The 13396-nt window shown below is 32.4% G+C and overlaps 1 protein-coding gene across 1 annotated transcript; it reads left to right on the top strand.

The window, feature by feature from the left end:
• The first annotated feature begins 3320 nt into the window (after positions 1-3320).
• On the top strand, positions 3321-12457 carry LOC136036191 (uncharacterized). The gene is made up of 3 exons (XM_065718270.1): positions 3321-3450; positions 6383-6542; positions 11961-12457. The coding sequence occupies exons 1-3, from the start codon at positions 3445-3447 to the stop codon at positions 12311-12313; spliced, it is 519 nt and encodes a 172-aa protein (XP_065574342.1). The 5' UTR covers positions 3321-3444; the 3' UTR covers positions 12314-12457.
• The last annotated feature ends 939 nt before the right edge of the window (positions 12458-13396 follow it).

Genomic DNA, 13396 nt, shown 5'->3' with positions numbered 1-13396 from the left:
AACTAATAAAAAAAATAAAAAAGCTAAAAAACTAAAAAAAACTAAAAAAAGGTAAAAAACTAAAAAATAAATAACGACCGGGACACAGGGACACAACTACAACGGGGACACCGGGGGAAACAGGGGGATATAAATGACGACCGGGACAAAAAAACTAAAAAGAAATAAAAACTAAAAACTAATAAAAAAAACTAAAAAATCTAAAAATCTAAATAAGCTAAAAAAGAAAAAAAAGGAAAAAAATAAAGGAGAAAAACAAAACTAAAAAACGAATGTATATACAGACCGGGACACCGGGATACAAATGATGACCGGGACCCGGGACACAGGGAATATAAATGACGACCGGGACACAGGGACACAACTACAACGGGGACACCGGGGGAAACAGGGGGATAACCTGACAATCTATTTATATGCAAAGACAATGGGACAGCAAAGAATGTTGTATATTCGCAAGTTTATATAACATAGGGACACAACTACAATGGCGCGTAACTATTATGGCGCGTAACGACTTACGCGCGCGGGGGGGCTTGGGGGGGGCGCGAAGCGCCCCCACCAACTAGGTGTTGGGGTGGCGCGAAGCGCCACCCCAACAGCTAGTATATATATATATATATATATATATATATATATATATATCTATATATATAAAAATAAGTTGTCTGTGTGTGGATCTGTGGATGGATCAGGTGACGTCATGGAAAAAACTAAAAAAAGGCAAAAACTACAAAAAAACTAAAAACTAATAAAAAAAATAAAAAGGCTAAAAAACTAAAAAAAAACTAAAAAAAACTAAAAAAAAGGTAAAAAACTAAAAAAAACTAAAAACTAAAAAAAAAACTGAAAAAACTAAGAAAAGGCAAAAACTACAAAAAAACTAAAAACTAATAAAAAAAATAAAAAGGCTAAAAAACTAAAAAACTAAAAAAAACTAAAAAAAGGTAAAAAACTAAAAAAATCTAAAAACTAAAAAAAACTAAAAAAAAGGAAAAAACTGAAAAATAGAAGAGAAAAAGAAAACTAATAAAATTAAGAATAAAAATAAAAAAAAATAAAAAAGATAAAAACTAAAAAAAAAGTAAAAAGAAAAAACGAAAAAAAACTAAAAAAGCTAAAAAAAAAGGTAAAAACCAATAAAAAACTAAAAAGAAAAAAAGAAAAAAACTAAAAAAAAATTTCATCTAAAAAACTAAAAAAAACTAAAAAAGGTAAGAACTAAAAAAGAAAAAAATAAATGACGACACTCAAAGAGAAAGCGACCGGGACAAAAGGAATGTTCGATTAGCAATCAACAAAGCACCGGGACACGGAGTATAAATGACGACCAGGACATAAGTAAAAAAAAAACTAAAAAAACTAAAAAGAAGGTAAAAACTACAAAAAAACTAAAAAGAAAAAAAAAACCTAAAAACTAATAAAAAACTAAAAAATCTAAAAATCTAAATAAACTAAAAAAGAAAAAAAATAAAAAAGGAAAAAAGTAAAGGATAAAAACAAAACTAAAAAACGAATGTATATACAGACCGGGACACCGGGATACAAATGACGACCGGGACACAGGGAATATAAATGACCATACATAAGCCATAATGATCAGGACATAAGTAAAAAATATAAATGACGACCGGGACACAGGGACACAACTACAACGGGGACGCCGGGGCACAGGGGGATGTAAATGACGACCGGGACACCGGGACAGGGAATGGTCGATTAGCAATCACCATCAACAAAGCTCAAGGGCAATCATTAGAATCATGAGGTATAGATCTGAATACGGATTGTTTTCCCATGGACCATTATATGTTGTATGTTCAAGAGTCAGTAAACCTGACAATCTATTTATATGCACAGACAATGGGACAGCAAAGAATGTTGTATATTCGCAAGTTTTACGTAGTTAAAAACATATATATAATATATCTATCTATATTCACAGGTGGGACATAGGGACAAAACTACAATGGCGCGTAAATAATATGGCGCGTAACGACTTACGCGCGCGGGGGGGCTTGGGGGGCGCGAAGCGCCCCCACCAACCAGGTATGACGACACTCAAAGAGAAAGCGACCGGGACAAAAGGAATGTTCGATTAGCAATCAACAAAGCACCGGGACACAGGGAGTATAAATGACGACCAGGACATAAGTAAAAAAAAAAAACTAAAAAAACTAAAAAGAAGGTAAAAACTACAAAAAAACTAAAAAGAAAAAAAACTAAAAACTAATAAAAAAACTAAAAAATCTAAAAATCTAAATAAACTAAAAAAGAAAAAAAAGAAAAAAGGAAAAAAATAAAGGAGAAAAACAAAACTAAAAAACGAATGTATATACAGACCGGGACACCGGGATACAAATGACGACCGGGACACAGGGAATATAAATGACCATACATAAGCCATAATGACCAGGACATAAGTAAAAAATATAAATGACGACCGGGACACAGGGACACAACTACAACGGGGACGCCGGGGGGCACAGGGGGATATAAATGACGACCGGGACACCGGGACAGGGAATGTTCGATTAGCAATCACCATCAACAAAGCTCAAGGGTAATCATTAGAATCATGAGGTATAGATCTGAATACGGATTGTTTTCCCATGGACCATTATATGTTGCATGTTCAAGAGTCGGTAAACCTGACAATCTATTTATATGCACAGACAATGGGACAGCAAAGAATGTTGTATATTCGCAAGTTTTACGTAGTTAAAAACATATATATAATATATCTATCTATATTCACAGGTGGGACATAGGGACACAACTACAATGGCGCGTAACTAATATGGCGCGTAACGACTTACGCGCGCGGGGGGGCTTGGGGGGGGGCGCGAAGCGCCCCCACCAACTAGGTGTTGGGGTGGCGCGAAGCGCCACCCCAACAGCTAGTATATATATATATATATATATATATATATATATATATATATATATATATATATATATATATATATATATATATATATATATATATTACTATATTACTATATTACTAATGTAGGAAAACAGTCTTCTTTTTCTCCTTCTGTATTTTTTATCTTTTTTTATGTGTTTATGCTGTTGCATCGGTTATTTGTTTTTTCATTATATAGAGTACGAATCAAGATTTTCTCTTCTACCTTTTAAGTTTTGGTTAGTGTTGTGGCAGGAGATTAATTTGTAATTTGGTTCATAGACAATCCAACAAAACAGATTTATTCTTCAGAGGCTGCTCTTGACGTTAATTCAAGCAGAAATTTTTATTGATGCTGAACTTCACCTTAAAAGCATTAACCGTAAATATTGTTTGAAGCAAAATCTTGGAAAAATTCAAGGTCTGGATTGTTAAAGCTCATTATCCTAATTTTTAAAATATGTCAGTACTCCTATTGCCTCGTGTATAATTATAGCCTTCGATCGTGCTTCGATAATCTGGATTAATTAGAGAAAATGAAAGTATGTACCTTTCTGCTTTTTCGTTTTTAATAAAAGTTTTCCAAAAAAGTGCAGAGTTACACCTAAAACAAGACTGACTCCTGACTACGAGGAGATGCTATGTCAGAATTAGCGCAATAGCATTGACTCAATAAGGAACGACGTGTATCTGATATGATAGTTTTCTTCTTGTTTTTACCAGGCCCCTTCATATATAGAAGATTGTTTTGATTGTATAGAAGACTAATTTGATTGGATATTGAGACTTCTAGCGGCCTTTTTAATGGCCATTGGTAGTAGGAGGGCAACCTTCCCTCCGACTATTTCTACCCTTGGCACCCTAAAGCCCCCTAAGCCATCGAATGAAGTCATTTAGATAATTAATCAGTTAGAACGTTCACGATGTTCAAATAGAATGTTCAAAAAAAGTATGTCCTGGAAGCCCCCATGGGAAAGGGTCTCAAATCATAATTTTGTTCAATTGTTCTCAGGCAATTTTTCATGGGCATTTTGAAACCTGTTTTAACCAAAGTCATGCAAGCATCCTCAACGTTACTAAGAAAACTTTCTGACTATAAGCTGTGGAATGGTGCGGTGAAAAAACAAGCCAAATCTTGACTCGATAAAAGCAAAAAAGGAAAAAAGGCAAAATAAAAACAAAAAAAAACAAAAAAATAAAAGCAAAAAAGGAAAAAAGGCAAAATAAAAACAAAAAAAAAAAAAAAAATAAAAGCAAAAAAGGTCGAAACTATCAAAGCTCATTTATTCCCCGAAGTCACCCGACCAACATTTTGAGATAGCCGTTTTCTTCAACATAGTCGAAACATTTAATAACTATGTATTTGAGGATGAATTAACCTCCCACGGTCCCCGGGGGAAGGGCTGCAAGCTATGAAATTTTGTAAATATACAGACGTTTTAAGGGGGAACTTTTCTGGTGGGAGGTTACGTTGGAGGATCTTTCCATAAAAGAATTTCTCACAAGGAAGGGAATGTTCCATGAAGGGGGAGCCATATTTCCCAGCATTATTTCAAAACGATCAGAAATTAAACAAAGAAAAGAAGTTTTTTCAATAGAAAGTAAGGAGCAACATTAAAACCTAAAACTAACAGAAATTATTACGTATATGATGGGGTTTGCCCCCTCGTCAATACCTCGCTCTTTATGCTAAAGCATGTTTAGTACTTTTAAAAGAGCTATTTATTCTAATTAAACGGCCTTTGTGATTCAGGAGTTATTCTTAAAGAAATAGGACGAAATTCGAACTTTAGTATAAAGAGCGAGTTTTTGATGAGGGAGTGACCCCCTCATATACGTAATCATTTATGTTCATTTTTGGTTTTCATGCCGCTCCTTACTTTCAGTTGAAATTTTGTTTTCTTTTTTTTCATTTAACAACAGTAAGGGGCCATATAGTCGAGCACAAATTCTTGTAAAGTCAATCAGTTTAAAACAATCGGTTTAAAATTAAATCAGTTTAAAACTTCTGAAAACCTGTCCAAGTCTCTGCAAACATAAAACCAATGAAAGGTTTATTCTATTTATAAAACATATATTGTGTGCTTATACAATAAAATACAGACATAAATTTCAAAATTAAATTGGAGGAACTAATATGTTTGAGATTTCATTCATTTCAATACAATTATGCATAGTTGCACACAAGCTACCTGAAGAGAAGAATAGTCGATCATTACACAGGAGAAATCTCAGAGAGAGGTGATTGGATGAGGGATATATGGGGCACTGCTCTTGGCGCAGAAATTTTAGGGGCGCGAAATTTCAAACAAATAATCTAACAGTTATAATCATTTTGTGATTTTTGAAATTTAGTAGAGAACGCAGCTAATAAATAATATAATTAATAACTATTCATTAATTAATAACATAAACAAAATTAAAAAAATTAAATAATAATAAATAAGTTACAGTAGTTAATAATAATTAAGTAATTTCAATACTAAATTTAAGAAAAAATTAAAATTAATTATTAACTAATTCATTAACTGAAAATATTTTTGTTAATAAATTTTGTTTAAAATTTGCACTGAAAATTTTATGGGAAACAGGGGGGTAGCTAAGGTTTTGTCCCGGGCATATGAAAGGCCAAAACCACCACCTACCTCTGACATACATTTTAAGGGCCATGTATCAGATTTTTTTGTGAGAGGCTCTTCAAATCAGTCTAGAATGGAAAAACACCAATAAATCCCTAGTCTTCCTTCCTTTGAAGGGATACGGTAGGGATTACTTCCTTGTTGAAAAGGAATATTTAACAGGTACGCTCAATGCATTTTATATTCTCCTTCTGTGGCTTTTCATGAAGTAAAATAATATACATGAGTTGTTTAATTTCTTCTATTTTTTCCCTTTAGGTTCAATCTTTTTTTTATCATGATGAATTATTTTTTCAATGCTGAGGACTCCTTGTTGTATAGAAGCAAAATATATATTTAATTATATCTTCTTTTTCCACCTACATAAATCTAAATAAACTAATGCTTATTTTTAGCTTTTTCATTAGACAGCGACAAAATACGTCAAAATAATTAAAAGCACTTTATGAGAAAATGACAGTAAGAAGACTTGGTTTAAAACTCAGTGGCGAATTTTTATTCCTTTTTATTCTCCTTTTTTATTCAGGTTACCTATGATTCTTTAAAAAAAAAACATATCTACAAGCATTATATTACAGCCATGAGGAAAGAAAATATAAAAAAATATAAAATTGATTAAAACTGGATTTCTTCTTACAGGAAATCAGATGAAATATATTTCCCAAAGAAAAGTTTCTATAGGTTTACCCGTGACAGAAGATTTTTGAAGGGTACGTTCGTTTCTATCACAGCTTAATTCTGCCTTGTGTTGCGTGCCTAGTTTTATTGTGAGATTTTACCAATCATATTTTATCTTAAGTGAACTTTTAATAATTATATGCATATTTACATTTAGGCTGTCTTGCTGCTTTTGCTTCCAAGTTATTGCTTCAATTTAGAGCGCGTTCAAAGTCTAAAAACAAGGATCACTGATAGGCCAACAGAGGATAATGGTCGAAACAGAACCAACCTTTTTTCCAGCTTGAATATTGTCAACAATTCCATTGGAAGAAAAAGTATGTTATTATACAAATTCTGTAGAAAAAAATGATTCTAATATATTTTCTTATTTTCTATCAAAAATAACAGAATCAAACAGTTCGTGGTAACGAACTGTAGTAAGGAGCGACCCGGCTCAATAGTAACCAAAACTCTAAAAAATTGAATTTTGATATCAATAGCTACATCAAAAGAATCGAATTTTAATGCTGATTTTAAATATATAAGTTTTATCAAGTTTAGTCTTACCCATCAAAAGTTACGAGCCTGAGAAAATTTGCCTTATTTAGGAAAATAGGGGGAAACACCCCCTAAAAGTCGTAGGATCTTAACGAAAATGACACCATCAGATTCAGCGTATCAGAGAACCCTACTGCAGAAGTTTCAAGCTCTTATCTACAAAAATGTGGAATTTTGTATTTTTTGCCAGAAGACAAATCACGGGTGCGTGTTTATTTGTTTTTTTTTTTGTTTTTTTTTCTTTTCCCCAAGGGTCATCGTATCGACCAATTGGTCCTAGATGTCGCAAGAGGGCTCATTCTAACGGAAATGAAAAGTTCTAGTGCCCTTTTTAAGTGACCAAAAAAATTGGAGGGCATCTAGGCCCCCTCCCACGCTCATTTTTTTCCCAAAGTCAACGGATCAAAATTTTGAGATAGCCATTTTGTTCAACATAGTCAAAAACCCTAATAACTATGTCTTTGGGGATGACTTACTCCCCCACAGTTCCTGGGGGAGGGGCTGCAAGTTACAAACTTTGACCAGTGTTTACATATAGTAATGGTTATTGGGGAGTGTACAGACGTTTTCAGCGGGATTTTATTTTGTTTGGGGGTGGGGCTGAGGAGAGGGGGCTATGTTTGAGGATCTTTCCTTGGAGGAATCTGTCATGGGGGAAGAAAAATTCAATGAAAAGGGCGCAGGATTCTCTAGCATTACTATAAGAAAACAATGAAAACTAAACATGAAAACGTTTTTTCAAATGAAAGGAAGAAGTAGCATTGAAACTTAAAACGAACAGAGATTATTGCGCATATGAGGGGTTCTAAAAATACATTAGCATAAAGAGCGAGGTATTTAGGGGGAGATAAATACCTTGCTCTTTATGCTAAAGTATTTTTAGTAATTTCAACTATTTATTCTACGGCCTTTCTGATTCAGGGGCCATTCTTAAAGAATTGGGATACAACTTACGATTTAGTGTAAAGAGCGAGGTATTAACGAGGGTACAAACCCCCTCGTATACATAATAAAAATATAAGGTTATGAAAGTTTGTTACGTAAGTTAATTCTTAAGTTACGTATATTTTTTACTAATAAAAACTTTCGTTAAAAATTAAAAGTTCTAGTTGCCTTTTTAAGTAACCGAAAAATTGGAGGGCAACTAGGCCTCCTTCTCCGCCCCTTATTTCTCAAAATCGTCTGATCAAAACTAAGAGAAAGCAATTTAGCCAAAAAAAGAAATAATATACAAATTTTATTTTAATAATTTATGTGCGGAGAGCCAAAACCAAACATGCATTAATTCAAAAATGTTCAGAAATTAAATAAAAAAAACAATTTTTTTAGCTGAAAGTAAGGAGCGACATTAAAACTTAAAACGAACAGAAATTACTCCGTATATGAAATGGGTTGTCCCCTCCGCAATCCCTTGCTCTTTACGCTAAAGTTTGACTCTTTGCCACAATTCTACTTTTTAAAACAATTAAAAGCTTTAGCGTAAAGAGCGAGGGATTGCAGAGGGGACAACCCATTTCATATACGGAGTAATTTCTGTTCGTTTTAAGTTTTAATGTCGCTCCTTACTTTCAGCTAAAAAAATTGTTTTTTTTTATTTAATTAACAATATTAAGAGGAATTTCTGCAAAAGAAACTGAAGATTTGTAATTTGATACTTGTATGATAAACCCTCTATCACTCAAGTTGTTCATTCATTGACACATTATAGAACCGTTTTTTTCTCGTTAGTTTCTTTCAGATTAGCGTGAGACAAGACAAAAAGAAGTGAAAAAATAGAAGGAATATATTTAATTAGTGTTATATATTTGAACCTTAGGGGGGAGGGGTTAAAATATTTAGACAGTGTGAAGTTAGAAAACAATTCTTACTACATAATATGCAGAAACATTGTACCTAGCACATTAGGCATGCAGTCCCGCTATACCTTACCCACCCCCTAATGCACAAATATATAGTCCAAATTTGTTCCTAAAGTGTTATATTTTTATCTTACTTTGGTATACTTAGTTAGGATTGAGCGTGACAGAAACATATTGGAAGAATGTTAGACAGCAGGTATATCATACAAGCATTAATAATTTCAATATAACAGTGATTGAAATCATTCAGGTTTATCCTGTTTTATAGAAGGATCTTTTAATACCATGTTACTTTAGTAGATGTAGGAGTACAACCCCATAATATTAATCAAAATATTAAAAATTAATCACCAACACATCAAAAATTCAGCTGACAAGGACAAACCTCGAAAATCATGATAACAAAAAAAAATTACAAGAAATATTATTGAATAAACGTGATAAGGTAAAATTTGAGTTATTTCAAGAATTAAAAATGAGGCAAATTTGATACTGACAAATAAGATATGCGAATTTTACGTTTCATAACCCGGAACAACTTTACAATCTTTTGTTTATTCATTTTTGAATACTCATTAACTTAAAAAAAAAACATGAAAAGAAAACAAAATTATGTTAAATCAATTCCTTTCAATCTATTTCAAAGGTATTTTTATCTAGCTGTTTTATACATAACTTAGATTTGATTTGAAATTATTTTGAATACTCTTCCAGGGTACTAGGTTAAAAGCATAAGTACCAAAAAAGCCCAAAATATCTTTGAACAGAAATCGTTCCCACAATAAGTTCAATCGTCGTTTTTTCTTTTTTTTACAAACTTAACCAAAAGCATGAAAATATCTTGATCCAATTACAAAAATTGAACTAGTTTTCTTTTCACATAAAGTAGCATTGTCAATTATCAACGTCACCCCAAAAAGTAAATCAAAAGAAGAACGTAAATCTTAAAATAAACAGTAATGATGAACAAAAGTTGTGCTTACAAAGAAACAGTATGCATGTTGAAATAAATACTCTTTTTCACTATACTTCGATGATCAATGCACTCATAATAGTGCATTTACAGTATGATTTCGTTTAAGTTTTGAAGTTAGACTGGAAACAGGAATATTTTTAGTTCAGAATGTGCGTAATACACATGCCAATAGAATATATAAATTTAATACTATACGAAGATATTGTACTAAATACTAATAATAATAATATTTACTACCCACACACATACAAAAGTATAAACAGTGGAGTACAAAAAAAAGAAAATCAATAAACAAAAAAAAACAAAAGTACACTTAACTCAATAATAGCAAGCACAACAAAGCTAATATAACAAAAAAAAAAACAGGAGAATAAAATAGACTAACAGATCAGTAGAACAGACGAAACAAAGCTGCATTGACAACTAGAAATATTTACAAACACAGTACAGACTACCGCTTATGTTTCACATTCATCATGATCATCATTTATTTTTAACCCGCAAAGATAACACTACGAAGAAAAGAAAAAGCAAACAGAGAACACAAAAGATGCATAAATAGCTAGAAAAAATATAACTAAACTAGAAGGATAACTTATAAGAAGAAGAAGACTTTTACCCTCATTAGAATAGACTTTAACCAGAATAGACTTAAGTACTTTCTTATTCAATTAAGTGCATCAGTCATTGTCAGGATGAGTGATCTGAGCCAGTCGCTCTATTTTCTTGTTTGGGTGAGCCATTCCATGAATATGAGCCATCTCGTTCCCATAATCTGAGCCACTCTGATTAAGACCGGGGCAAGACCATTCTATATCTGATCGACCAGAACTTGAGGAATCATATTTTGCAACTTTTTAACAAGTTTTAATCAAAGCAATTTCTTTATATGTCTCTCCATTTTCCATTTGTTCACAACCATACATTAAAATAAAATAAATCAAACATAAATAGATGTAGAAATAAATAAAAAAAACACAAATTAAAAAGGGTGAGATATTAAGAAAATTCTGTTTAGGTGGGTTTTGTTGTGATTTCTACAACAGTTGGGTGGGCTCAACAGGGTAAGAACAACTATAAGAACAAGTCTTTGAAGTCTGTCTAGAATATAAAACTGAGCTATGCATTAACTCGCTGAGAGAATCAGCCGAATTTTCAAAAAAAGACAAAATGAAATTCAAAAGTAGAATTGACCTTGATGAAAATTGGATTTCAGCCTATTAAAGAGCCCTGCTGAAAACATTTCAATCTCCTATGAACGAAAATGTTTTTTTTTTTTCAAGAAGTAAGGTCATGGTTTTTTTTCGAAACGAACATTATCGTATAAAACAAATGATGTTAAGATGCTGGAAAGGAGGCTCATTTAAACGCAAATTGAAAGTTCTAGCGTCCTTTTAAAAATCCACCCATAAAAATGTAAATTATAGTAATCCGACAAAGTCATCCATACAAAAATAATTAGCTTTAAGCTTTTTTTTTAGCTCAGATGATTCATTTAAAATTTCATAAAGTTACAGTAGCGTATAAGTGTGCATTAATTATAATGGGGAAGGGTCCATGGATCTCTCTCTGGAGGATCCATAGAAGGTGTATATCTGTGAACTTAACCTTTCTGTTTACATTACGCAGTCGGAAGTATCCTTTTTAGGATACCTCCTATCATAATTCATTGTTTCCATAGAAATTCATAGAAATCATAATTTCCTCTTTTGAGAAAAAAAACTGGTCAATCAGATAGTGGAAGGTCGTGCAATTTTAGGTCCAAATAAATTTAAAGGTCACCACGGCACTACTTCTACTCATTATGTGCCAATGGCACCTCCAAGCCCCAAAAGAGCCAACTGAATCCACTGGATTAAAATATGTGACAAGTACGCAATGAATAAACATTTTTGGACGCATGTTACATGCGTCGAGATTGTCCAATCAGTGGTGAAGCGGTAAAACTAAAGAATTTTCCCCTCGGAAACTGCCTCAGGTGTTTGAGCCTGAGGCAGATCAAAGGTTGTTGCAGAAAGTTGCTCAAGTACAAACACAAGAAGAAAAATAAATTTAATGGTAAAAATCCGAGAGATTGTGTAGACAGGGTTTTGTAACCTCTGCTTAGGGATTTTAAGAAACGTTGAACATGATGATGCAATTTCATAATAATAAATGTCATACCTTTTCCGAAGTTACTAGAGAAGATGTCCCTTGTTTTCAAAATTAGTTTATGGGAAGATCTTGCAAAAGACTTGCCAACACACGGTAAGAAGTCTTAAAAGAACGGTTTAAGTCTTGATTAGGCCTACAGAATAAGATTCACAATTTAAAAGTTTCATTATTTAGCTTAACAATTCAATTCGTTATGTCTTTTTTAGACCAAACATCAGAACAAGATAGTCCTTATGCCTTGACATTTTTGAAGGATCCAATTCCAGACCCCTCTGTCCAGAGTGCAAAGACCCCAACCTCGTCGGTCTTCCGCAGACGCCGTTATGATTTTAGTTACAATCTCGGGGCTCAAGATGGTTACAATTATGGCATTGAACTTAGACCATTATTTTACGACGAAGTTCCTTTTCAGACGTCTGCGTTCAGAAATCCAAGAGATAGTGTAGGACCACATTTAGACCTTGCTGGTGTTCTAGGAGTGGATGAATACCTTAAACAAAGCTTGAGAAGCAGCATCAACTTCCCCGCAAGACCTATTGGACCAGTGGAGCCGTTTTAAATATAATTGTCAAATTGTTACTCATATATGTTTCTAATTATTTTGATATACTAAACGAAGAAAACTTTTAACATCTCGGGCCGTGGATTTTATTTACAGCTATCTTTTTTTGGATATATGAATAAACTTTGTTTGTTGTTTTTATTATTTGATTTTTCAAAAGCATAGGTAAAATAAAATGCTTCAAATTTGAAAGCCTTAGACGTTTTTTTTTTTTTTCATTTTGCGCGAAAGAGCAAAGTTTAAAAAAATGGAGTTCTAGCATATATTTAATTCACTACAATATATTATATCGATTTAATATATTTAATATATTTAATTCAATCAATTTAATATATTCAAATCAATCAAATGCAAAGAAGAAACAATAGGGAAAATCTTTTCAAGATAGTGGAAATCAAATCTGTGAATATTTCGGCCCTATGTCCAAGGGCTGTCTTAAGCACAATACGAGAAAGAGGAAAAAATGTGTATATAAATAAAATTACATAAAATATGAGAATTAAAATATTCTCAAAATTGATTTCCACTGTCTTAAAAACATTTTCCCTATTGTTTCTTCTTTGTGTTTGTTTGTTATGGAAAGGCAGTGTGGTCTTCCGTCGCTATTTTCAATCAAATCAATTTAATATATTTAATTAAATAAATTTAATATACTCAAATCAATTTAATACATTTAATTCACTCTTGACATGTTCAGTGCCCTAGTGAACTCATTTGGATTTATCGACTTACTTCATCGCTATCACTAGCAGTTGCAATATACGCCTCCTTATAATAAAATCTTACATTTAAGACAAATAATGAAAAATTAAGCAAATCTTCCTTTAAAAGAAAGGACTATTTTTATGCAGTATAAATGTAAAACAATTGTCGAACCGAATAATTATAAAATCATTGCTCTCGGCTCAATAGCAACCAAAACTCTAATAAACATGATTTTAATACCGAAAGATAATCGAAGAATCACTTTCGGAATTTTGATATCAATAGATACATCAAAAGAATCAAATTTGTATGTTCATTTTAAATATATAAGTATCATCAGGTTTAATCTTACCCATCAAGAATTGAGAAAATTTG

The sequence above is a fragment of the Artemia franciscana genome, chromosome 2 (genome assembly GCF_032884065.1).
Source record: "Artemia franciscana chromosome 2, ASM3288406v1, whole genome shotgun sequence".
NCBI lineage: Eukaryota > Metazoa > Arthropoda > Branchiopoda > Anostraca > Artemiidae > Artemia > Artemia franciscana.
This window is presented reverse-complemented; position numbering and strand designations above follow the sequence as displayed.

What these genes read in the sequence shown, in the direction of transcription:
- LOC136036191 (XM_065718270.1), top strand. An exon ending in CAATTCCATTGGAAGAAAAA is followed by an intron (nt 6,543 to 11,960) that starts GTATGTTATTAT and finishes TGTCTTTTTTAG; the next exon opens with ACCAAACATCAGAACAAGAT.